This window comes from Athene cunicularia, assembly GCF_003259725.1.
Source record: "Athene cunicularia isolate RWA chromosome 6 unlocalized genomic scaffold, athCun1 chr6_part1, whole genome shotgun sequence".
Lineage (NCBI taxonomy): Eukaryota > Metazoa > Chordata > Aves > Strigiformes > Strigidae > Athene > Athene cunicularia.
The window spans coordinates 15,444,208-15,471,925 of NW_020799105.1; the positions used below are offsets into that span (position 1 = coordinate 15,444,208).

Genomic DNA, 27,718 nt, shown 5'->3' on the forward strand with positions numbered 1-27,718 from the left:
ACTGCGTCCCGCCCTTTCCCCCCCGGGCCACAGCTCCGCCATGTCGCGGCCCCGACAGCGCCCCCTGCAGGCGCCGCAGCCCTCCCGCCCCGCCGCTCTCCCCCGCTCGGCTCACACTTGCCTTTGGCGCCCAACCCGCCCCTCAGCGGAGAAACCACTTGCCCTGACTCTCTGGGGGGACCCTCACTGCGGGGAGGGGCAGTGTCTGCAGCCTTCTCCGCTTCGGAGCACCTTCGGGAAGGTCAGTGGGGCACTTCAGCAGCTGACACGAAGGACAGCCTCTACTGGATCTTGCGGTGACGCTTCTCCGGAGGAGCAGGGGCGCGTTCTGGGCTCCCCGCCTCCCCCTCCATCTGGTGCGGGATGGTTCGCGCCGGGGCGGGATGGGGGAGGTTCCGCCGCCATTTTGTTTGCGTGAGGGGTGAGAGGGGCGCTCTGCTGGGAAGTCTGGGGAGGCTGAAGGGGCAGGAGAGGGCGGCGGTGGTGGAGACCCGGGGTCGCGCCGAGCACTCGTGCTAGGCAGAGACGGTGAGGACGGGAAGAGTGGCAGCAGGAGGCACCACGGCGGGCACCTTCCCCATCCTTCGCAGACATGTACATCAAGCAGGTAAGCTGGCGGGGTCCAAGCCGCTCGCCTTGTGCGGTGCGGCCTGGGCCTGGCTGGGTCGGTTTGACCCTGCCTGCTCTGCCCTGCCCCTCCCCGGCGCTGGAGGGTCTTCGACCTCCGGGCGAGCGGCAGAACCATGTCCCGGCCCGTAGCAGGAGGCCCGCCGGGTGGTGGCGGGTCCGAAGGCCTTTGCTTGGTTCGCTGCTGTCCCGTGGCGGGAAGCCGCGGCCCTGGCTGAGGGGGAGCATCCTCGGGCCAGCCACGGAACAGGTCCTCCGTGTAGGTTGCCGGGTGCCTTTCCTCCCCAGGTTCCCGTGGCTAGTTTCATTCATTGCAGGTGTGAAGAGGCGTTGGGACGAGGCCCGCTTGGACTCGGGAGTGTTCGCGGGCTCTGTGAGGATCTTTTGGACGGGCCAGCGCTGCTGTCCTGGCACTCCAGGCAGCAGGTGACCCAAGGCCCGGAGGCTCATACCCACGCGGGGCTCGTACATAGACAAAGGGCTCTTCTCAGCTGTTAGGCGGCATCTTTCAGATGTTAAAGTTGTTGGTTCTTTTCTTCTTTACTTTTTTTTTTTTTTAATCTGTATGTGGTTTCAATGGGGAAATGTAAATGTATTTGGGGTTTCAATTCAAACTGCTTTTGTCTGTCCCTTCCCCCGGGAGAAACAACAGTTAACTGTTTGTATTGGGGTGATGCTTTAGGCCCCCGGGCATGGACTATTTAATCTGTTATACTTTATCCTTGATAGGCAATCTGCAGCTAACCCTCAGTTAAAAAGAAGATCCTTGTATGGACCTTTTCAAAACATTTTTTGAGATAGAGGCAATTATTGTCAGTTCTGTAGTTATCCGTGCAGTCGTGTTGCATGGTATGGTTGAATTTTTATGGTTGCTTTCGTACCACTACCTATGCATGTTCATAAAAAGCCTACTAAGATTCTCGTTTCTCAGTGGACTCAAAATTGACTTGGCTTTCTGATACCCTAAGGGTATCTTAATCCAAAAGAATATCATGTTTGAAAGTGCGTATTTTACATAGAAATAAGGTTTTCATCAACTGGCTGACTAGGGAGTGCTGCAAATACCTTTTGATTGTGTTTTAGTAAATCAGTTTATTGTTGCAGGTGCACACATTGCTTTAAAGTCTCTGAATAAGAATTCTTGTTCTCCAGATTTGAACTGCACAAAAGTAAACAGTAGTGAAGATGTATAGAATCAGAGTAAGAAATCCACATTAAGAACAGGGGAAATAAGTTTCAACTGGAAAAAAAGAAATTTTAGGTGGTCAGCAACCAATACTATTCTAGGAGCTATAGAATAGAGCATAACAAGGTGTGAACATGAGAATAAAATGGATGAGGGCAAATTTGGTTCAACCAATATCACTTATTTTGTGGCTTCCCAGAAATCATTCCTGGAGTTTGAAGATTAAAATTGTTTAAATCTTTATTCCTTGTATAGCCTTGGATTAAGAAGTTATGAGGTTGCAGAATATGTAGGATAGATTAAGTGAGAACCCATCTAGGAAAAAACTTTGAGGGAAGGGGAAATGGTTTTCCGAGTCTGCCTGGATGATACTCTGGTGCCTGGGTATGTGAGTGATAAAAGTTTGTGGTTTTGTAGTAATATCCAGTAAATAATTATTGGTTGTTTTTACCTTTTTGGAAGCTTTCAGGCTCTTACGAGAATAAAGTAGATGAATTATTCCAATCTGGATGTTTTTAGAATATTACAGGCAAACTGTAAAAATACTGGAGATCAAATACTTTGTCCATTCTTTTTTTTTTCTTTTTTTTTTTTCCTTGAGATCTAGTGAATTGGGAAGCAGTATTGTTTACAAAATGTGGGGGAGGGTAATTTTCATTTATTTTTCAAAACCAGAGTGAGTGAACGTATTTGATGTGTCCTAGAGTTGGGGACAAGGCTCGAGTAAGACTTGCTTATTCCTATTTTGCCTTTGAAAGCAAGTATGGAGACAGAAAGTCTCTGGCTGGCTGATGAGGCAGATTGGTTTTCTAGAAGAGGTGGGGGTCTGTGCTTACAGCCACAGCGACTGGGTAGTCTTCGGCTAACACGTTGTCTTAAACTTGCTTTTTGTAGTTTAGTCCATTACGTTCTGAAATCCTTAGTTACTTCCAATATAGTTGCTTTGGATTTAGATCTGAATACAGCGCAGGTACCTAATGAAAACTGTCTTGCCCGTGTAGAGGGAGCATATACAGTTGCAATTCCAAAACACTGTTTAGATAGGCAAGGCGTTGGAGGAAGGTATTGGAACACCATTCCTTTTCCAAAATAGCTGCTGTTGCTTACATCTTGTGTTTGATGGTCAAGAATTAGTGATTTTCTGGCTATCCATATTCTTACCTTTAGATTCCTGTAAGGAAATAATTTTGCAAAGAGGGTTTGACAAGGCGACTGTAGTGCCTGGGAAGAGAATGGCTCAGTGATTTTTGACTAAAGTTAGTTAATGCATTTAAGTTTTATTTCAGTTTTTGTAAACTCCAGTGCTTGATTTTCTGTCTGACATGGCATTTTCATTCAGTATTAGTGAGATGTTTTTAATCCGTTAGTACAAACAGGTGGTAAGAGGAGTTTTCTGTGTTAATCCTTGATAATGGGCTGTCACATAATGGGAGAAAGACTTATCTTGACATGAATAAATCAGGGAGCTTTCTTCTCCCGGTCTTTTGTCTAGTAAATTTTAGGAACAGGATTTTTTCCCCACTGTTTGTATAGCACACTACCAGAATATTACAGAATATGAATGTTGTTTTAAAGGTAATTGTTTCTTGAGTTGCTCAGGTGTACATTTAATGTAGGATTTTGTAGGGGAGGTGAAGGCTTGTTTCAGTGTTTACAGTTAGTACTTCTAGGTTTTTTGCTGAAATTTTGTGTGTGCTTCCTGGATTCAAAGTATTATGCACGTCTTCTGGAGCGTGGCCTGTTTTAATATTTGAAGATAGGAGAGAAGGGGTGACATGTTCAGAAAAAGAGAAAATGGTGATGGGACTATAGACCTTACAAACTAAACAAAGTCTAAATAACTTCATATTCTAAACTTCAGCGGTAATAATACTGAGAAATATCTTGTAAGATGTTTTGCTGTCTCCCTAGCAAGTCATTCTTAGTTTATGATAGCCAATGTGAAAACGTTGGCATTATTTTCACAGTATCTTGCTTCTGTTGGAGAACAGCTGGGCAAAGCGCGTAATTAAATGTCAACTGTAGTCCTTTTGTGTAGGCATTCTTGCTGAAAGATCTGCAAACATCAAGACTTATCAGGTGAAGGCCGTCTTTCTCCTGTCTTGCTGAGCAGAGCAAAGCTGCTGTATAGCCTTTTAGCACAGCTTTAATGGTTGGAAAAGGTTGCTTAATGCTGGAATGTGCATGCTGGAAGTTGGATCAGTTTTGCTGCTATGCAGAACTGAAGCATCGGGGTATTGTCACTCTGTACCTTGTATGTTACCTGGCTGGGCAAACCTCAAATCACTACTGAAATGGAATAGTAGTAATTTGACGTGCTGCTTCAAGGTGACTGCTGTGTAGCTCCTTAAATTGTGTAGGTTTGTATTTGTTTAAGAAGTAAATCCACTAGAATGATGTTAGCTTGCTTTTTTTAACTTTAGGTTGTACAGTAAAACAAAAAAAGGTTGAATTTCATGTAAAATAGGTAGAGTCTGGTACAGGTTTTGCAGTCTGCAATTGCTCAACTTGGAGAATTTGCAAATAGAATTATTATGCTGTATGTGGATTGCGTTATAAAAAAAAAAAGTATAAACTGGCCCTGCTAGGATAAGTCCATGCTATATTGTGGCTTTCTTTCCTGTATGTAATAATTGATGCAAATACATCTTTTTTTGTAGTCTGATACAGAAACATTTTTAGGACTCTCTTGTTCACTGTGCTTTGGCCTACATAAGTATCAGCATCTCTTGTGATGTGGGGAGAAAAATCTGTCCATAAAGAGATGCTCAGGTGAGGGGCAAGTTTTATAATGTAAGTTGCTGATCTTGAGCTGGAAGGTTGAATTGTGTGGGGGAAATCAAGTATATTATAATTGATGTAAATATTCTATAAAATCTTACAGTTCAAAAACTGCTTAAGAACAGAGAGAACCTTGTTAAAATAACTCCCTCTTCTCATTAGGTAATCATCCAGGGCTTTCGAAGCTACAGGGACCAAACCATTGTGGACCCATTCAGCTCAAAACACAATGTCATTGGTAAGTTTTGGTACTTGTCTTTTAACACTAGAGTTGCAGTGTTATTTCAGATGATGTTCACATTAGAGTCCTTTATAGTTTTTAATGTTCTGTCTATGTTTGCTGAATGTATTTTCTGTTTAAAAAACTTCTTTACAGTTGTTTGTAACATATCACAAGGTGTATTCCACTTACAGCAAAGTAATGCTAACATTCAGTTTTACTGTGACAGTAGTCTGAGTATTCAGAAATAGGGTGAGGTCTGTAAATGCGTTCATATGTGTAGATCTCTTGTCAACCAGATCCCCATTAAAGGCTGTCCTTGCAGGAGCAGCAGCAGAGAATTCGTATGGGATTCTTTTTGTGTGTGTGCCCAAGTGTGATCATTCTTGATAAGTGCACTACCTACTATAAACTGCTGCAGAGATGATCCTCTTTCTTCCAGCTTTGGAGGAATGAATATCTGGAATGTGGCCTGTCTAAAAGTATAACAGGAATTTAAAGTGTAGTTTTATAAATAACACCTACTTTAACAGCATGTTTAGGTCCACCATTTGAACGCCTTTTCCTATTTTTGCCCATGGATGCCTGATCCTGCGTTTTCATTTGCACTGATTTTTAGTGACTGTGCAGCAGCTTTGAGGCTGCTGATGCAACAGAAAACAGTCAATTTTGGACATAAAAACTTAGTAGCTAGGATTTGGAAAAATGTGTGCACGACTTGAATAGAATGTTCTCTTATGTAATGTTAATTCAGCAGGACCTCAAATTTTTTCCAGGTATTGGTGTTTTAAAAATATTTTTTAAAAAAGGCTAGATTTGCCTTTTTTTTCCTTTTTAAATACCTCAGTAGCAATCACAAGTAGTTTGGGGGATGAGGTGAACCTGGAGGGCATGTAGGCAGGAAGGGATGAAAAGCCTGGGATGTTCATTGCTATTGGAATGCAATCAATTTCAAAATTAATACAGTAGGTGCTGATCTTAAAGATAAGACACTGAGCCTTGCTGAAACACATAGGAATAAACACTGGGATGACTCTGTTGGCATAGTGCTGTGTTCTTAAATCTTTATTTTTTTTAAAATAGAAATAGTACTTCTTCCAGTCTTTTTAAAACAAAACATTCCTGAATTAGCAAGTGTAGTATTAAGAAGCTCATACAGTTGACCTGAATGTACAGGCAGTGAATTCCTGTGGTTAAATATAAAAAAACTGATGCTGGGACCAGAAGAATTGGATTTAGGTCTACTGTTCTTATCCCATCAGGAGATCAGCATTTAAAAAAAAAAAAAAAAAAGGATGGGAATAAATAGGATTGTTTTAACCATTACTCTCATTGTGGAATAGTGTTGGGAGTTACTGTAATGTGTTTGAGTGGGGAAAGGGCTGCTCTCTTATTCTCACACAGTGACTAAGTCATCAACCTAAATTTGCCTCATCCCATTGAGATTTTGTTCAGCTGTTATATTTAAGTTTCGTTCTTGCATATTTATATGCAATTTTTAAGGTACATTGCAGTGTTAACCTATGCCAATTTGAGATTATGCTTTGTGATTCAATTTTCAGTGGGAAGAAATGGATCTGGAAAAAGCAACTTTTTTTATGGTAAGCATAGATTTCTTAATACAATAGCATGAGGATGCTGATGGTAACAGTCTGGCAAAGTTTTGCCAGAAGTTGATTTACCAAATGTTACTCCTCGGTAAGGAGTGGCAGATTGATAATTATTTAACAATGATCAAAGGCAGATCTCTGCACTTGTTTAATAGATACCTTCAGGTTTTTCCTTAGTATTTGGCTTCTCTTATTAAGATTTAAATGGCAAAAAAAGTATTTACAGGATGAAACTGATTCTAAAAGTCCACCTTGAAAGCTGATTGCGATGTTTGCAGTTGCTTTAGACATTCTCAGTGGCTAAATTTTAAGCTAGTTCCATAGCGGTATGGCACAGTTTATATCACCGTTTAACATAGGGCTATCTGTGAGGAGCGTTTTGTGGGGTGGGAGCATCAGTGAAGGAGCAAAGATGCTATTCAGAGGTGGTAGTGGCCTTTGTGATGGTAGTCATTATAAATTGTCAAGTGTTAAGTATTTTAGCAATACTTTTAACTTAGTCTGTGTGCTGTGTATTTGTAGAAGAAAGCTCATGAATCTTTAGTTGGGCAGCATTGTCAGTGCTTACACAGTGAGTTAGTAAGGTGGCAACAATGACTTCTTCAGAGAAATTCTAGTGTATAGCAGGCTGAGTGATGAAGATCCAGCAATGAATGTTTTTAATGAAGAAACATTGTAAGGTATTAGCAATGGTATGACTATACTATATAACAGTAAACCAGTATGTTTTGAGTTAAAGAAACGGCTCCATATCTCCCTAAAGGAAAGAATAAATCTTCTGTTTCATTACTATTTTATTACAGCAATTCAGTTTGTCCTCAGTGATGAGTTTAGTCATCTTCGCCCAGAGCAGAGACTGGCTTTGTTGCATGTAAGTGAAGGTGTACAACAACAAGACTAAAGAATAAGCTAATGCATGTTACTGCAAAAATAGTAAACTGCTGGGCTGTGGATATTTTAAGCCAATTATTTTGAAAGCATCCTTAAATGGTTTTTGTTTCCCTTTGGCAAAAGGGAATTTATAACAAAGTAAAACATTATCTTGATAATGCACACTGGTGAATGTATATCCAAGATTTTCAGAAATAAAAATATATGTACTGGATCTTACATAGATGCTCTTGATTTTCAAATTCTTGGAAAGAAAGGGGAAGTGGGATTGTTAGGGAAAAGGAGATATGAGTGAGCTCAAAATCCTCCTAATGTGACAATTATGTAACTAAAATATTTCCTTTCTTAGGAAGGTACAGGTCCTCGTGTTATTTCAGCGTTTGTGGAAATTATTTTTGACAATTCAGACAACAGGTTACCGGTAAGTTGAATATGCTACTTCAGAAATAGATTATTATTTCTGACTCTAGTAATCTCAGTGTGATTGAAGTTTTCAGTATGGTAACTCCTTTTGAGTCAGTTCTACTGAAAAGTACCATAAACATTCTGGATTAGTAATACATGCCTACTGTAAGCAGTTAAATTTATTGGTTTTTGTTTTCTTAAGATTGATAAAGAGGAAGTATCACTTCGCAGAGTCATTGGAGCCAAGAAGGACCAATATTTCTTAGACAAGAAAATGGTGACGTAGGTACTTCTTTTCCTTAGCTGAATGAGACCAGTAGGATTTCTGTAAAATTCTCTAGTCAAACTGAACACTTGCATCTCTGGTCTGAAATAAATCAGTTGTGTAATACCAAGTTCTGGTAGTTTGAGAGCAAGGGAGTTAGTCCTTGTGCGGTAGACGGCAGACTGAATTTACAGTTTAGTCTGTTCATTAGCATGATGTTTAACTGCTTATATGGTATTTCTTTCAGGGCTTTTTTTAAATAGAAGAGTTGCCAGACTTTAGGTTTTTTCATGTCCTTCCTTGTGATATTATTTGCTTCTTTGCTTCAAGGTGCTTTTTTTCTTAATCTCTTTCCAATACTAGTATTTTGGATATTTTCCATTTTCATTTTCTCATTTCCTTCTAGAATTAGCTATTATCAAATAAAGAAGCTTCTTCAAACAGAGCATGCATTGCACACAGTGATTATAGTATGTGATGTATAATTGTGATACTTGACTGAATTTTTACAGGTGTCACTTTTACTGTTAAGTGTTTTTAATAAATTCACAATAATGTTTCAGGAAAAATGATGTAATGAATCTTCTTGAAAGTGCTGGATTTTCTCGCAGTAATCCCTACTACATTGTCAAACAAGGAAAGGTAAGATTATTTTTCACAAAGTGGAAGAAATCATTATCAACAGTATTATGTTTCCTGGATATCAAACTTAGTTCAATTATTGCAGAAGTACACCAAAACCTATATCCGTTGTAGCTGGAAACAGTTCTGTAGTTCCTGCTTTTGCAAATATTACCGGTTTAGTAGTTTATGTCGATTTTAAGAAAAATAATATCTGTAATGTTGATACTTAGAAAAGTTTGTTATTTCATGGTAATCTTTGCAATCATGCTCTTCTGTATACTTAAATACAAAGCAGACTTAATTCCTGTGACTATTTCAGTGTAAATTCATAGATTTCTGGGCCTTAAGATGAGGCAGTAAGGTAATTGTAGAGAATTTTAAGAGGCTAAAAATACTGTCAATGGAGTATGAATGGAATCTTGTGTGGAAGCACCAAAGCGAACTCCTGGCAGGGAAAGGGCTCACAGCATGGCCTGTATTAACGGGTCTTTCAAGACCCAAGCACACTTACCAGAGCTTCCAAAGGACACCCAGATCTGGAGACAAAGGATGGATTACTTGTAATGGCTCACTGGGTAGGACACTGTGGAGATGCTGATAGCTCCAAAAGATTACCAAAAGGGGAATGCAGGATACAGGAGCACTTAATGGCAGAAATGCTGACCCAGTGGTGCAGTCAGGGATGTTTATCAGGATAAATTTTCCTGTAAGGCTGAACATGTGTATTTGGAAGAAACAACTTCAGCTGGAAAGTCACTTGTGTTTTGTCACAGGGATTGGTGCACATGACTCAGTCAAAATACCATACTGGGTTTAATATAGTACAAATCAGAAACAGTTACCTTATTTACCTTCTTATAAAAGGATGCAACCACTTAAATTCTCCTGAAGGAAAGTGAGATTTACATGGGGTTTAATTGTATGATTAATTTAATGTTGGGTGAGTGTTTCACGACCTGAATTATTCTATGATTATAACCCCTACGTTTTGGTGTGGTTTTATGGAGGCACTTAAACAATTTGGTTTAGCACCAGGAATTGAAAGCCCAAGCTTGAGTTTCTTTAAACATGTTTGAGTGCGTAATGAAATCTTCAGTTTACGTAATACTGGTATCTGAAGCTTTAGCAATAACTGGTAGCATTTGAAAACCAACAAAATTACAAGCAGAATACTTGCCATCCTAAAGTGAATCTTTTTGCCAAAACCTCAGCCAAGCAGGCACAGCAAATAAAGTGTGATCTTTAGTCTGTTGTGTTTAGCTATACATCCAGAGCAGGCTATTGAAATCATAGATCTTGAATTTTTAGATCAACCAGATGGCCACAGCTCCTGACTCTCAAAGACTGAAGTTATTAAGAGAAGTAGCTGGTACCAGAGTGTATGATGAGCGTAAAGAAGAGAGTATTTCACTAATGAAAGAAACAGGTAAAAATAGTTTAAGAAATGAATGTTTTGTACCATGTGAAGTGTGTTCATCTGATTTGTGTCAATGTGGGGCATTGTATGATGAGTGATGAACTGTGACCCCCTCTGCACATGGAATTCTTAACCGTCCTATTCTGTTTGCCCTTATCTGGTCACAGGCTGAGGGGGGGAGCAGGGTGTGTCCTGTTTGCCTTTACATAGCTACCAGCTTGAAGGGAACGAGACAATATGTGCATAGTTCTTGCCTTTTTCTTACAAATGTTGTTTAGGGAATGTTATAGTATGTTAGCAACAACCCGATTCCTGTTATGATGAATTGGATTGAGTGCATGCATACTCCAGTGACCATTGGGTGAGAGTCAAGAAGATTCCAGGAGATAAAGAGGGCATGCGTTAAGGAAGATACGCCTTTTCATGAATATGTAATAGCATAAGAGATAAATACCAAAACCAGAACTGTACATTGTGCATTCTGGTAGAGCAGAGACTCCCGGTGCACCCAGCACTGTTTGCTTGTCCCTGTTCACTTAATAAATTAGAAACTTTGTTTGAAATCCTGTTTGGAACTAAATTATTTATCAGATACCACATTAATTCCACTAACTCTAAAGGTTTATGGCTTTTTCAGTAAGGCTAATTGCTAGATAGATCTTATTTGTGGTATGTTAAATGATACAGAGCATGTCATATTTACTCCTTGAATTATAAATATCTCAAAAAGGTTTAATAAGTGACTTAATGTGTGCTTTTACTAGTAAAACTTTTTAGCTAGGCTAGTAGGGGTATTTGTACTGTTAAAAACATGAGTGATGTCAGCTGGCAATGATCCAAAAATCAGGATACATACTGCTATGCAAATGCTAAAATTTCTGTAGTATAGTATAAAATTTTAAGTGTACATGCTTGTGTTGCCTTACATAACTAGTATCAACAGTTCTGCTGTTAGGATGTTTCTTTGAGGAACTTCTGAACATGAGTTCTCCTTTTCATATTTTGTAACTGTTGACATAGTTAATCCCTGGAGATTCAGTAGCTTTTAAGTTGTGGGAATGTATTCCAGTGTTGAACTGCACTTCGATCTTGTAATCTTTTCTCAAGAGGGCAAGCGAGAGAAGATCAATGAGTTGTTGAAATACATCGAAGAGCGACTGCATACCCTAGAAGAGGAGAAAGAAGAGCTGGCTCAGTACCAGAAATGGGATAAAATGAGGCGGGCATTAGAATACACCATTTATAATCAGGAGCTTAATGAAACCCGAGCTAAGCTTGATGAGGTAAAATATCTTGGCTAATGCAAATCATAACATGAGCTGTTGATTTGCTGTTTGCCAACATCTCCTTGCATTGCTTGATAGAATCTGTCAATGTTCTTCACTAATTTAACAAATTATTTTCTTTCTGGAACTACTACTAAACCAGGATCTTGGTACTTAAGCTATTGATGATCTTTCCCTACAGCTTTCTGCCAAGCGGGAGACAAGTGGAGAAAAATCCAGGCAGCTGAGAGATGCACAGCAAGATGCTAGAGATAAAATGGAGGTAAAAATAATTTTAACAAGGTCTCTCCAGAGGTATGGTTTGCTTTCTGTTGTTTGTTTGTTTGCGGGTGGTTTCTAAAACTGTTAAATTCTATTTTATGTTTTCATCCTGTTTGGAAACAGAAGTTTTTCACACTTTAAGCCTATCTTGATCTACATAATAATACTCTTCTGAGTTTTGATACTGAAATGTGCATGCAGTGTTTAAGTTACTGCATACTTAAATTTGCATAGGAAATAGAACGACAGGTTCGAGAACTGAAGACAAAGATTTCGGCAATGAAAGAAGAGAAAGAACAACTTAGTGCTGAAAGACAGGAGCAGATTAAACAGAGGACTAAATTGGAGCTGAAGGCTAAAGATCTGCAGGATGAATTAGCTGGCAACAGTGAACAAAGGGTATGTAACAGCAGTGAAGTCTTAAAACGTCTTTGTCACAGTGTATTGTGCATTTGAAGTTTTGGTTTTAGACTGCAGCATTTCATTATTTTCTAAGGTTTGTTGGACAGATATCTTAGGGTTTTGGGATGTTTTCAGTATGCTTCCAGGGGAAGTAAACATAGACTACTGTGTTATGATTCTTTATTTATCATAATACAGTTCCTGATACTACCTAACTTTAAATACTGCTTTGTTTGACTTTCAGAAAAGGCTGTTAAAAGAGAGGCAAAAGCTTCTTGAGAAAATTGAGGAGAAGCAGAAAGAATTAGCAGAAACGGAGCCGAAATTCAACAGTGTAAAAGAAAAAGAAGAGAGGGGAATTGCTAGGTCTGTGCCATTCTGTAATGGGGAGTCAAAGCATTTAGAAAAACCCCAAGATACTATCAGTACTATCCATATGTGCAATTCTGAGTTGTACTTGTTGCTTGAGAATGGGGTGGTAGCTATATATACTTATAGATGGTCTGTAAAAAGCCTTCTTTATGTTGGGGGGGAAAACTGTATTTGGTGACTTGATTTTTTTTTTTTTTTAAGTTTAATCACTTCGGGATGTTGTCAAATTTGTTGTTTTATGAAGTGCTAAAATTTTAGAGCCTGATTTGATGCTTTATGAAAATTCTCATGGTAGTTCTTAATGCTTGCTCTTAATAAATTCAAAAGAGTTCTTTATAATACCACGTGTCTTTCCCTTCTCAAAATAGACTTGCACAGGCTACACAGGAAAGAACAGATCTTTATGCAAAACAAGGTCGAGGAAGCCAGTTTACTTCCAAAGAAGAAAGGGATAAGTGGATAAAGAAAGAACTGAAGTCTTTAGATCAAGCCATCAATGACAAGAAGCGGCAGATTGCAGCTATACACAAGGATTTGGAGGATACAGAGGCAAACAAGGAAAAAAATTTGGAACAGTACAGTGTATGTTTTCAGCTTACTGTCAGTATTTTTGAGAGGGGTTAAACACCTGATTTTAGGACAGTTAAACTTTAATGCTTATTTATAAGTACGATGAAACTTTCTGGTCGGATGTGGTCTCTTAAAAATGTGTTATTGAAAACATCTGCAGATAAACTCTGAGCTCCCTATAGCACTGCATTTAACTTCACTCTTTATGTTGACTTTCTGGTACTTTCCCCAAAGTGTTTGGCCTGAGTTTTCAGGAAGAGACTTCCCTTGTCTATGTTAAACATAGCCATTTCATATAGATAACAACTTGCTATGTTTTTATAGAGGTCTGCACTGGTTGTTTTAGCTCTTATTTTCCCTAAACAGTGTATCTTTTAAACTGTGCTGCAAGCACTGCACCTTTGCACCACAATTGCAGCTGGCTAGAAGTTGTGTTCCTATTGATGTTAGAAGACCCAAGTATTATTTGCATAACTTTAAGATTTTCATTTCTATTCAGAAACAGCTCTTACACTGCAAATACATCAGTCCAATCCAAAAATGCCCAGGTGCATAGCTCAACTTGGTGCCTGCCTTGTAGTCCACTTGATAACTTCACCTTGTTACTGCTTTCTTACAAAGATGTATTTATTCTTAGTGCTTTTGCAGATTGCCATAAATTGGTTAAAATGTTTGTAGGAATAATTTCTGAATTTTTAGTAATTAAATATTGAATAAAAGAAATACTTTTTTTTTGACCAGAGAGCTGTAGTTTTCATGCTGTTCTTTTCTGTTAGAAACTGGACCAGGATCTTAATGAAGTGAAGGCTCGTGTTGAAGAACTGGACAGAAAATACTATGAAGTGAAAAATAAAAAGGATGAACTACAGAGCGAAAGAAAGTTAGTAATTAATTGAAATATGTCTGAATCTCACTTAATGTGAAGGACCCCAACTGTGTAGTTGTTAACATAGCATGTAGGTATGGGTTTTTTTAAATACAGCCATGTATGAATTTCTGCACTTCACCTTCCTGTTAGATTAGCAGTCTTTTAATTGTCATTATCATTCTCAAATCTTCAGACTTCGTTCACACTTAAAATATTTAATTTTTTTTTGTTCTGTAGTTATCTGTGGAGAGAAGAGAATGCGGAACAGCAAGCTCTTGCTGCAAAGCGGGAAGATTTAGAAAAGAAACAGCAGCTTCTCAGAGCAGCAACAGGAAAGGTAAAATACCTTGTATTTGAGAAGTTCTTGTGGAAGCTTTTCTTCTCATTCTTAAAGGACAAGTCATAGCTATATCTGAAAGATATGACAGTTACTTCTTTTGGTTATGGTCTTACTGCCATAACTAAAATGGACAAATTGTATTTATAAGCTGAATTTTTCAAAATATTTATAGCTCTAGACCTAACTAGAAATTAGTTTTGTAAGTGCAAGGTAATTGAGGAGGGGTAAGGAGACCAGGTAAAACTGGAATACTTTTAAAATTTCTTCTGATATCTCTTTGCTATTAAGGAGGAAAAAAAACCCAAAGTCCTTGAGTAGTGGTGGACTCAAATATTTGGATATCTTCTGTTAGAGCTGTAGTTAGCAGGAACTTAGTGAAAAAGAAGGTTACAACTTCCACAAAGTTAAAAGTAAAATGGATATTACTTGTGCATCTTTTAATTGCAGTACAATGATGAGTTATATTTTAACAGGCCATTTTGAATGGTATAGATAGCATAAACAAAGTCTTGGAGCACTTCCGTCGAAAAGGCATAAACCAGCATGTTCTAAATGGCTATCATGGCATTGTGATGAATAACTTTGAATGTGAACCAGCTTTCTACACCTGTGTTGAAGTTACTGCAGGGAACAGGTAATTACATACTATTTAGTGTTACATAAGTTAAAGTAGCTAGTGTTACCATTTAGCTGTTGGTGCCAGTTGCTACTGAAAGTTTTGCTCCTGAACTTGAGGTCTCATCCTTATTTTGTCAAAGTGCCTTCTGTATAGCATGATCAAACTGGTACTTCTTTGAGAAGGAACTAAGAAGAATTCTATTTAAAAATTAATCCTAGCTGCTCTTGATCTTGTCTTAAAAAAAAAAACACCAAACAACCCAAAACAACCAACCTAAACCAAAACTACACAAAGACCCCAAAAAAACGCCCCATATCCACACTCCTGACATTTGCCAGAAGGGTTGGTGATGAGCCTGAGCTATATAGAATAAAGTGGATGGCATCTTCTGGTGTGGAGAATTCTACAGTAAGCAATGCTGATGTTTGTGGTAACAATCAATAAGAATTATTTTACTTAAACTAGAAAATATCATGGGTGAGGATGGTTTCTAGACTGTCAAAACCAGCTATCTGAAAAGATGTTGGGTGTTAAAATGAGTCTGTAATGTGTGTTCTAGAAGAAGTAAGTGCCTGCTGGGTAATCCACCACTTCCTGCAGCATCTGAAACTTCAAATTAATTTAAATTGTCTCTGTGTGATCAGTCCCTTGTTTCAATTCATGAGTAGCTATACAAATTCTTGTTCCATTGAAACATAGATGGTGCCTAAGGGCAGGAAGTAGGACAGAGGTGACATGATCTTGCCACATAGAAAGAAATCTTGATGCTACCACAATTTAATATACAGTCCCTCATCTGAAACATCTCTATCTGCCTGAACAAGGGTGTCTACTCAAAGTACTTCAGTCCTCTCTGAATCCTGTTGTGCCCCATAGTTTGGAAAAAGCAGTAACAAACTGTAGTTGAACTTGGAAGAAAGATCACTTATTTCAGTCGCTCTGGTACTATAGTCCCAGTCATGCACAGGGAGATATGTGTTCTCTGTTTCTGTTGAATGCGTACAGAAGCATAAGATGCAAACTCTGTAAATCCATGCAGAGGACTCACTACTGTTTACTGAAATGGTGTGGAGGACAGAGGGTTGCAGTTGAACCAAAATAGGCTGTTTACACAGCAATGCTCTACACGTATTGAGCTGCTCTTGTGACTGGAGGGTGGAATATAAAATTCGTGGCTGATCCCCTTTTAATGAAAGTGAGTATCAACTTATTCTAAGGCATAGGCTTGAAAAGAAAATGCAGTGCAGCTTTATGTTGGTATGTTATTTAATAGTACCTGCATGCTTACTGTTCCCATAGAATATGTTAGCACTTTGAGCACAGTTAAGTGTTGCTTATTTGTTGGGCTTGTTCATTAGGTTGTTTTATCATATTGTGGATTCTGATGAGGTCAGTACAAAGATCCTAATGGAATTTAACAAAATGAACCTTCCTGGAGAAGTTACTTTCCTCCCTCTGAACAAGTTGGATGTTAGAGATACTGCTTATCCTGAGACTAATGTGAGTGAAAGTTCCTTTTGAATCTTCCTCTACAAAGTCTCATATTTTGTATTGTTTGTGTGTATTGCTTTTTGCCCACCACTTGCTTTGCTGTTGAATGTCTGCAATCAGATACTATTTTGAATTTATACTTCACAACATAAACTCTGTTATAGGAAAATACTTTCCTACTAGGTATTTGCTCTTTAAAGTTTAACTTCACCTTACAAGTAAATAGGTGATACTAAAAAGAAGTAGCATTTTATTGTAAACTGATAATAATTGCCTGAATTACTGAATTGTAATTCATTAAGCTGAAATGCTGCCATGGACAAAAGCTGAAGAACAATGTTACAACCATGGGCAGTTTCTCAAAGTTGTTGGAAATAAGTTGTGGGTTTATATTTTAAAAATGCATAACTAAAACTTCAGTGACAACCATTTTAAAAGTAGATCTGAAACATATTTCAAGAAAGTATCTGTTGTTTGTAATTTTACTGGTGAACACATTGTGTAAATGTTAACTGCTTCCTACAACAATCATGGTAGAATAAGGGTTTTTTTAATGTGTTTTCCTAAGGTAAACAGGAAAAAAGAAAAAAAACAATAAGACTTCTAGGGTGCTTATTTGGGAGGTCTTTACTAGTAAAGCTGTGTTAATGTTTGTGTCCTACTTTCTACAGAAAGGAATAATTTTTTTGGAGGAAAAAAATTTTACTGCAAATTTATGATACTTAATCAACTTGTTTCAGGATCAATTTAATACTCGGATGAGAGTCCTGGCAGACTTAGTCAACTTAAGACTTAAGCCTAGCTGTTAAAAGCTAAAATTGCAAAATCTTGCACTTGATTTCAATAGTGTTTGTATTTATGTTCAGTGTGTCATCCTTCTACCAACTGACAGCTGTTTATTTCCAAAGTATCATTTACAATATTGTGCTTCTGAGTTCAGGATTTGAAATCCTCTATGTAAATAATGAAACACACAGCTCTGGAAGTCTTCATTCTAGTAGCTTATTGATTATGAAACCAATGTTAATATTCAGTGAATTTGAGATACACTAAGCTTTTAGAAATTCCTGTTATAAAACTAGAATGTATTCTATTTTTACTTTTGGTGGTATTTTCTTTTTTCCAAGGCTCTCTTTAATTCTGTATATGAATTAATTGCAATATACTTGCCGTATTTGTATCAATATGTTCTCATTAAAATCACTGTCACTTCAGGATGCTATTCCTATGATCAGCAAACTGAGATACAATCCAAGATTCGACAAAGCTTTCAAACATGTTTTTGGCAAGACTCTAATTTGTCGTAGCATGGAAGTGTCTACCCAGCTGGCCAGAGCTTTCACTATGGATTGTATTACTCTGGAAGGTAAATGTTGCAATTTTAGAAATTATTTATTTTAAAAATGGGATCCCTGGAATGTAAGGCTCATTATATATGGCCTGTTAGCGTTGTCAAAGTAAGATTATTTTAAGTAACAGTATACTTGACTGAGATGTACAGTGTTGCACTTGGTCAAGTACTGTACTTAAAAATACATAATTCCACACCTTGTGAAGATTTCCTTATGATCTAAATGTTAGTAACTACATATCTCATCCTTAAGCGTTGTAAAGCAGATTAGGTTTGTATTCATTCAATTTGTTTTAGTCAATTTAACAGGTGTTTGTTTTCCTGGAGTAGTCATGGCGTTTTCCACAAACTTAAACCAGCGTTAGGGTGTAAATGTACAGCCTTAATTACCAATAAATGCAATGTAAATTCTTCTGCATACCATACACATTTACATGTTAACTTTCTCTGTAATGATCTGTATCTTTTGTTAATTGTCTGTTCTTCGAGGGCATATTCCCTGCAGGTTTACTGTTATCTTTTTGTCTCTTAAAGTCAGTTTGAAAAAAATTCCTAAGGATGTCTGAAGAGGAAATGATTACATTTTCAGTAACATCATACTCTACAAACCACAAAGGCTGCTAATTACTCAGCCTCTCTTTTGTTTTCTCCCTTACAGAGTATCTGAGTTGTTTTTTTTTTAAACTGGTAGTGCTAGGCATTTGCATTTTCCCCTTAATATAAAATTTTTTTTCCCTTCACGCTGCATGGTTTTGGAAGTTAATTAAAAACAAAAAAGAAATCAGCTAATGCTTAAAGGAGATCATATCAGTCTGTGGTCTTGAGAAAGGAAATGCACTTTAAATTGAATACAGAAATAAACATTTCCCTAATTACCATAAACATATATATGTGATTCCTGATACTGATGCAGCGCTTCTCTGTAGGTAAGTTGAAATGTTCTAGTTAGTCTCTAAGCTGTATTGTAGAAACTGCTGTGAACATTATGGAGAGCATACAACGGGCAGTTTATAGTCTCATTCTGTTACGCCTTTAGGTGATCAAGTCAGCCATCGTGGTGCTTTGACTGGAGGTTATTATGACACAAGGAAGTCTCGGCTTGAGTTGCAAAAAGATGTTAGGAAGGCGGAAGAAGAACTTGGTGAACTTGAAGCAAAACTCAATGAAAACTTACGGAGAAACATTGAAAATATCCTTTTGTTGGTTTGGGGGAAAGGTTGAGTGATGAAAAGCTTTTGTTTTGTGGTTGTAGTAATAGATGAAAAACAGGAGACTAACTTCTGTTAATGTTACGTATTTAGCTGTGGCATTTGTTTTGACTGTTTACAACCTGGTTCTGTTATGTTACTGTAGGGATTTTAGTAGCAAAGAAATCAATGGTAAAACAAACAACACCTGCATGTGAAAACGGGTTTACAAAGAGTGGAAATAATGGATTTTAATACGTATCCATTGTTTATGTGCCTGAATTGCATTATTTTTGAAATAATATTTAGATCAGTGTAGCTCGTTAAGGAATATTTTCTATACCACTTCTGTACTGGGGAAACTGGACTGAAAAATAGTAATTGAAGGACACCTTTTCCAAATAGTTTGCTTCAGAGAGTGGCTGGCACTGTAGGCTTTGGGGAAAAGGAGTGTTAGTAATCTGTCCCTGTTAAAATTTGATCTTGATTTTAAAGCTTAGAGATGAGGTTAAACCTAAATTATGAGTCTTTATGAGTCTTTCTGTGGCTTCTAGAGTTTGTTGTGGTAAGTGCTATAACCAGATATTCTTATCTGTGTTAATCTTCACTGCTTCTTCTGACTCATGCTGTATTTTTAGTACTTGTGTCCTGAATTGGTGTGTTCCATAGTCCACTTATGCTGTGGGGAGGAGATGAAGAGCATTATATTATAATTAAACTGATTTGCTTGACAGTCTTGGTCTTTTCAGTCTCTTTGTACAAAAATTCACACAACTGACGTTTTTCTCTAACCCCTTTAATGTTACAGTGTCCTTTTGAGATCCAGTATCTAAAATTCGGGGACAAGGGAGACTTACACAGATTTATTCTCCATTATCCAGGTCATTCTGTCCTTTGAACTGAACTCCTTTTGTGTTTTGACCTGCAGCAGTGCATTAGAGACATTTTTGGGGCAGCAGGTGGGCAGAACACTGAAGCCACAGAACACTTAGATCCACAGCTGATTAGCAAAACTATAAAAGTATGTACCTATGACTATGTTAAGTCGGTGGAAGAATGTCAAAATGGTCTGTTAAATGTGACTTAAATAGACTGAATTTGCCAAATGGCTTTACATGCAGCAGCAATAATGAATGTCTTTTTGCCCTTCTTATTGTTCCTGTGAGCAATGTGCAGGACCCAGTAGGAATATCTACAATTAAATATTTAAGTGTGGTATTTCCTCCTTTTAGTTCTTTTTTTAAACTACAGATATGTAGGTATATGGTTTTAAAAGTATTTGTGCAGAAACTGATTTTAACACTAATCCCAGTGTGCATTGTACAGGTAGCTGCCTTTTTGTAACTAGGAACAGGAGCTTGAATTCCTGTTGCTCGTAGTTAAATTTCCCAATTACCTTTTGGACCCTTTGGTTTCAGTATAACTTAACTTTTAACCAGGACTACTATTTTGGAAGTGAGATGTTTCTTGCTATCAATTGAGTCAAAATCTTTAGGCCTGGGTTTCCATTTTGAGAAGGGATCTGTAGAGGCTGTAGGTAGGGCACTCATCTAACTGATAGAAATTCCTATGAGGCATACCCTTCAGCTGTCATAGATCAGTGATTGTAGTAAGAGCTGTTACTGCAGTTTGACAGTAACTTTTAGAACATAATACAAACAGATCTCAGTTATTTTGAAAGTAAAATATCCATTCCCACTAACTTGCTGTTATGTAGCTCGTTCAGTTTCCCAAAATGTTTAATGATGTCAGAAAGTATTTTACTGTAACCTCTGCTTAGGGGAATTGTTTAAGTTTTAGAGCATTTAAGTTGATACTGTGTTAAAATACACATTGTAGTAGGAGTAACAGGATGTTAGTGATTCAACATAAATTAAAACAATCTTCTGCAAGCCCTGCACCATGACTTAAGCCATTATATTAAAATTAGCTTGAACAAATTACACTTTTGCCTTAGAATTGAGTAAGGGATAATTGTATTGTTCTAATATTTATTTTTAAATGTGGGTATCTGCTCTTCTATATTTTGTAGGATCTGAGTTTTCTTTACAAGTTCAAATGTATCTCTGTGTTCTTCAGAGTGCCTTGTTGTAAAATTAACAGTTAAATGAAACTTTCCTTGCTTGTTCTTGGCATCGATAAAGCTACTCAAGTTACTTGAAGTCTCCTGTACAACTGAATGTTTTTGAATGTTTTGGTTTTGTGGGAGGTTTTTTGTTTGTGGGGTTTTTTTTATTTTCATGGCAGCTGAATTTGCCAAGCAGAATAAAAACTGAATGTACTACTATGGAATAAAATGCTTTTTAAAACAAGGACAGTGTTTTCCTTAGCCCATGGAATGGATTAATAATGAGATTGACCAGCTAATGAACCAAATGCAGCAAATTGAGACACAACAGAGAAAGTTCAAAGCTTCTCGAGACAGTATTTTGTCAGAAATGAAAATGCTGAAGGAGAAAAGGCAACAGTCTGAGAAGACATTTATGCCTAAGGTATACTATGGGACTATTGAAAACTGTTACTGTTTTTATATTAGTTGTTTCCGTAATATTACTGATAAACTTGCATTCCTTTCTGGTTAACTTCATAACCATAACATGATTGGAGAAGTCACAAAAATATGTAAACAGAAAAGTGAAACTTACAAATCTTCAGATTGCTTTGAGGAATAATTCTGTCTTATATCTGTTCCATAGCAACGCAGTTTGCAGAGCTTGGAGGCGAGTTTACATGCTATGGAGTCAACTAGAGAATCATTAAAAGCAGAGCTGGGGACTGATTTATTGTCTCAGCTCAGTCTTGAAGATCAGAAACGTGTGGATGCCCTTAATGATGAAATTCGACAACTACAGCAAGTAAGGAAATGAAAATGTCTTGCCATTAAATGTGTGGTATCTTTATTCCCAGTAAACTTATTTTTGTCCTTTTGTGTGAGATGTCACTTATGAATATACTTAGGCATGTTTGGAGTTTTCTCATCTGCAAAGTGTATTTGCATGTTTTTCTCAAATGCTGGGTAAGTTTTAATAGCTGTCTTGTGTGAGAGTTGTGGCTGTTTGCATTGGAATCACCACAGTTTCCTTGCTACTGCTCATGGACTTTACAGCAATAAATACAAAAACACAGTCTGAAAGGGATGATGCGCAGTATCGGAAAATAGTGCCTTTAAGCACATGGTAGATAAGACAAAAACTAAAGTTTTGTCTGATACCCATCTTCTTGAAAAAATACTACTTAAGTAGTTGCTTTTCTGGGTTTAAGAATTGAATTCAGATGCTAATACAGTTTGTTAAAACTTACTGGGGTTTATGGCTGAATTTTACACTAGACAGCTGCAAAAATACTTCCCATTTCTTTCCTTTTATCCATTGAAATTGGAGCAGTCCAAAGCATTGTGTAATATGAAGAGCGGGGTTTTGTCTTAATTTTTTTTTAAAAAGTAAAAAATGGTTGTTTAGGAGTCAGCTAAGGCAATTAATACACTTTTTTTCCAGGAAAACAGACAGCTTTTGAATGAGAGGATTAAACTGGAAGGCATTATCACAAGAGTTGAAACATACCTCAATGAGAATCTAAGAAAACGCTTAGACCAAGTGGAACAAGTAAGGATTTTCTCTTAAATGTTCATTTGCAGTCTGTTTTTGGTTTCTTTCCAGGGCTTTAACGTATTAAATCGTTTGATAAATGTTCATTATTCTGCATTATCTGTGATGGGGTTTGCTTCCCTATATACAAGCTAAGCGCTTTATGTACATTTCAGCACAGTATTTTAGAAATGAATTTTTGACAGAAATCCTACTCTAAATATACAGCCTTTACATATAAAGAGCACCATCATGACAGATTTGTTTGGAAATCTAACATTAATAAAATACTCAATACAGTTATATGTAGAGTGGCAGAAGATAACTTGTCTGGCTTATACTTTTGTTCCCCTCCATGCTGAAGCTTGCTGGCATTTACTTTGTCCCATAGGAACTGAATGAGCTTCGAGAAACAGAAGGTGGCACAGTTCTTACTGCAACAACATCGGAACTTGAGGCTATCAACAAACGAGTGAAAGATACGCTGGCACGGTCAGATGGTTGGTAGCATCATTTTTTGAAAAAAAGTTCTCCAGGATTCTGAAAGTTCACATGTGCCATATTGTGGTCTGTTTCTTAAACTAAAATATGAGAATTACTAATTTCAAATATGCTGTAGTAGTTACAGTGTGTAACAGATTTTTGGAACTTACTCCAAAAGATAAGTGAAATAAGGTTTTTGTGCATGTTGTGCACAAGGGAAGTGTCTGCGGTTGCACACTAATACCACTAAGTGTGTGTTGGTGATAGTGGACTTCTGGCTTCAGGGCATAGTACTTTTGAAACAACCTTCATACAAGCATGATCTTGTATAGTTGTTTTTGAATTTTGTCTAACCTGTCTAAAATTAAGTTGCTGTCAAATAGGAAATAGCATCTATGGCTCAAACTTCAAGCTTCTCTTTCTATACTGTGTATGACCTTAGTATGTTTGTTAGGGTGTCTTTTAAGCCATATACTTGTTGGGAAGAAGATAAGAATTTTTTCAGCTTTTTGTCTTAAAATTAACTTTCTACTCCTTAATAGATCTTTTTCTTTAGATTATCTTTTTGTTTCATAAATACTTGACTGGATAATTGCTGATTTTATGCAGGCATGTAAGACTTTGGGTTTTGTGCTTTCACCCGATATCTCAGATCTGGATAATTCTATTGACAAAACGGAAGCAGGAATTAAAGAGCTTCAAAAGAGCATGGAACGCTGGAAGAATATGGAAAAGGAGCATATGGATGCAATTAACCATGATACAAAAGAACTTGAAAAAATGACTAACAGGCAAGGCATGCTTCTCAAGAAGAAAGAGGAATGCATGAAGAAAATTCGAGAGTTGGGTTCACTTCCACAGGAGGCTTTTGAAAAGTATCAGACTTTAAGTTTAAAGCAGGTAATAAGTGTGCTTGGCTTCATGTACATGACACTAATACTTCAGGTCACCAAACATCTTGAGTGTCAGATGTGGCTAGAATTGCAAGTCACTTAGATACATTAATGTTTTCCATTTACAGTTATTCCGCAAACTGGAGCAGTGCAATACGGAACTGAAGAAATACAGTCACGTTAATAAAAAAGCTTTAGATCAGTTTGTGAATTTCTCAGAGCAGAAAGAAAAATTGATAAAAAGACAAGAGGAACTGGACAGGGGCTACAAATCCATCATGGAGCTGATGAATGTCCTTGAGCTCAGGAAGTACGAGGCTATTCAGCTGACTTTCAAACAGGTAACAAAATGGCAACAACTGTAAAGAAACTGGTGCGGAAATCAATTTGTCCCATTATGTAGCAGCTATATGGGAAGAAGCAGATATTAAATACATCTATAATAATAGAAGGCAGTATCATGTAACTTAAAGTTTGTGGGTTTTTAAATACTGAAATAGGCTACTATTTTAAAGAAGTGCGTGCTCATCTTGGTTGTATTGCAACTCTAGCTTTGGTTTAAACCTCTTAAATACTTCATTTCTGGTGAATACTTCATTTCTTTGTAGTGCATGCAACCCTTTCTGGTGAATGTCTGGTAAAAATCTCTGCTCCAAATCTATTCTTCAGATTTAGTGAAAGTAATTCTTAATGTTAACAAAGAATCTTAGCTACAAAGTCTTTAAAGTCTTCTCTTAAAAGGTGATTTGCTGAAGAGAGATGTCTTCAGTAAACTTCAGATATAAATCATACTTGCTTTTGATGCTGTTTTATATGTTAATTCTACAACTTCCTTGAAAAAACTTGTGAAAATTCTCATGCTACAAGAACAGTTGGCTTAGATGTTTTTAAACCAAGCTCTGTGTAGCGTATGTTTCTCACTTCTACTTCCACTTAAGAATGAATGTTGGTCTATGCTTTGTAGCAGATACTTAGTGTGAGTAAAACCAGCTGTTGTCTGCGTTTGTTTTCACTGTGTAAAAATGAGCTGGTGTATGGCTGTTTGTTTTTCAGGTGTCAAAAAATTTCAGTGAAGTATTCCAGAAGTTAGTTCCTGGTGGCAAGGCCACATTAGTGATGAAGAAAGGAGATGTGGAGGGCAGTCAGTCCCAGGATGAAGGTGAAGGCAGCACTGAGAGTGAAAGGGGATCTGGATCTCAGAGCAGTGTTCCATCTGTAGACCAGTTCACTGGAGTTGGCATAAGGGTAAAGAAAAATATTTGTGTTTCAGTACTCCAAGTATTTGTTTAGATTGCCTTTTAATTATATTTTTAAAAGGCAACATTAAATTGTTTCTTTTTATTTACTGTAAGAGCAAGTGACATTGCAGTTTAATATTTTGAAATCATCTTTCTGTTGCATTGTTTTCTTAGGTATCGTTCACAGGGAAGCAGGGTGAAATGAGAGAAATGCAGCAACTTTCAGGTGGACAGAAATCCTTAGTGGCTCTAGCCCTGATATTTGCTATCCAGAAATGTGATCCAGCTCCATTTTACTTGTTTGATGAAATCGACCAAGCCTTGGATGCTCAGCACAGAAAAGCTGTTTCAGGTAATGGTCTACCTTTATTCATCTTCATTGGGGTTGAAGGTGATAGTCTGTCTTCTCCTCCCTGACATTTAAGATAAAAACTTTTAATCATAAAGGCACATTTTTTAATATTCCAACTTGTGTGTTAGAATTTAACCTTGTTCCTTCTGAAGCTTTCATGAACTTGGTTTTAGGCAGAAGCTCTGTGTTGTCTGCTGTGTCTAAAAGGTGTCCTCACAACATTTCAGTGTGGCGGAAATAATCCTGTTTTGAATTGTAGTTTGATTATAAATACGAACTTTTAGCTCATTGCATTGTTGGGGAAGTGCTTGCTCTGTTTTCATCATAGAAGTCTAATACCCCATTGATTTTTGCCAAGTGGCTGGATTTGTCAGAGTTGATACTGGAATTAATGATAGTGCTTTAAAACCCTGTATGTATCCTTTCTTGATTTGTGAGTGGTTTTGATTTTTGTTTTATTAACTAAAACCTCATTTTGAATAATGAATAACAAACTCTTTGCTTATCTCATACTAAGACCTGTCCTACTCTTTTATGTTCTTTTTTAGATATGATTATGGAATTAGCTGAACATGCTCAGTTTATTACAACAACTTTCAGGCCTGAACTGCTTGAGTCAGCTGACAAATTTTATGGTGTAAAATTCAGAAACAAGGTAAATAAAATATTGAGTTATGGCATTTACTGAGAACCCTATCAAGTTGTGCATTTGAGACTTAAGAGTTCAGAGTGAATCAGTCTTATGTTGTGTTCTTTAAAGGAGATTAGAAATTGATTATAAGCCTGTTGCTGAGTGCTGGAGCCTTCAGAAATAAGTCTGGCTTACTCTGCAGGAGATACTGCAATAACTATGTATTTCTTTTTGTTCCACCAGGTTAGTCATATTGATGTGATCACAGCAGAAATGGCCAAAGACTTTGTAGAAGATGACACCACACATGGTTAAATGAAATTGTACTTACTGCTTGTTTGGAAGCTGTGTATAGTGCTATGTTTATGCCAGGGATCTGTAAATTTAAAATATGAAGCATTTAGTTCTTGTTTAAAATAGTTTTTGAACACATTTTAACCAAGACCCCAGAAGGCTTAGTTTCCGAGAAGCTTGAGTATCCATTTTGTCTCTGTTGCTGTATTTTATAAGATAATTGTTAATGCTACCTTTATACCTCTAGTTTGGAAATCTTATTCTCTTCCCTTAAATCTTTTGTAAAGTGTCTGTTGCTGTTTTAAAGCTTTTCAGAAAGTGCTAGCTATTCCTTCTTAAGTATAATTTTACCATTTATATTGCCTCACATGTTTTTTTTAATGGCTTCAATTAAAATGATTGGTTTTATTGCTCTAACTTGTATATATTAAGTTTCTGGTTTATATTGTCTGTCTTTAGAGGATTCCACTGAGATGCAGTAAATACTATTTGGTCATACTGGAGCTGCTTATTTCACAAGTATGAGACAAAGCGATTCTTTAAAGACATTCTTTCTTCTGTCTTTTTCCCCTTTTTTGCACATTGCCAATGCCGACAGAAAACTACCCTGAACCTGTGCTTGTCCAAATTCATAGTGTTCTGGTTCTTGAACTGAAAAATTAAGTATCAGAAGATACTGAGAAGTCTGAAAATACCCTAGAACAGTGTCAAAACAAATCACAACCCCCACTATTTTCTTGGGACCCTGGCTGGTGTAACAATTCTTCCACTATCTCCCTGGAGCCTGAGAGACCAGCATAACTTGAGCCAAGTGACAGTCACCAGTCAAAATGTGAATGTCTTCCTCCAGTGAAAATGTGAATGTCATCTAGGTTTTTGGCAAAGGGGTATTGAATAATTGAAGTGTTGTTCTGGAAAACTTAAGTTTTTACTATGAACCATATATTTCTTAGCAAAGTAGTTGTAAACCCAAAATCCGTTCATGTTGCAATAGTGTATATATATGAAAAATAAAGCAACCTTAAACAGTACTTTACGTAACTTTAAATAGTACGGTGAGAAACAGTATACTGCCTTGACTTTGTAGGGCACTTTAAATGGAGCAGAAGAATAAAGCTCTCTGGGTCTTCATCTGCAAGCACCCTTGCTCCTCACTGGGAACTTCAGGAAGTGCAGGAAAGGAGATGGAGCTGAGAGTGCATATACTTGCTGTATAAGGCTGGGTAAGAGAAGATGACTAAAGTTGGTATGGAGTAACTTCCCCAGGGAATGATGATCATGTAGGAAATTACTACCTGCAGTAAGTAAACCAGAAGGGGAGGATGTTGTACCTGATACAGTAAAGCTTTCTGTAGTTCTAGGGAGTCAGTAGCTACACACACTAGCTACTCCTTTTAGGGAACAGAGGGCAAGGTACAAAACATTGAAACAAACTGAAGCCAAAGTAACTGCAATGCCCCCAAAATTTTT

The 27,718-nt window shown here is 37.3% G+C and overlaps 1 protein-coding gene across 1 annotated transcript; it reads left to right on the forward strand.

Annotated features, from left to right (window-relative positions):
• Window positions 1-401: 401 nt before the first annotated feature.
• SMC3 (structural maintenance of chromosomes 3) lies at window positions 402-26,665 on the forward strand. The gene is made up of 29 exons (XM_026851103.1): window positions 402-607; window positions 4,757-4,832; window positions 6,377-6,415; window positions 7,228-7,295; window positions 7,665-7,736; window positions 7,923-8,002; window positions 8,549-8,627; window positions 9,918-10,035; window positions 11,134-11,309; window positions 11,494-11,574; window positions 11,808-11,972; window positions 12,220-12,341; window positions 12,716-12,929; window positions 13,694-13,797; window positions 14,023-14,122; window positions 14,599-14,759; window positions 16,103-16,244; window positions 17,451-17,601; window positions 18,623-18,775; window positions 21,114-21,265; window positions 21,470-21,628; window positions 22,268-22,375; window positions 22,749-22,857; window positions 23,493-23,740; window positions 23,862-24,074; window positions 24,787-24,978; window positions 25,146-25,323; window positions 25,872-25,978; window positions 26,198-26,665. The coding sequence occupies exons 1-29, from the start codon at window positions 593-595 to the stop codon at window positions 26,267-26,269; spliced, it is 3,654 nt and encodes a 1,217-aa protein (XP_026706904.1). The 5' UTR covers window positions 402-592; the 3' UTR covers window positions 26,270-26,665.
• Window positions 26,666-27,718: the final 1,053 nt, after the last annotated feature.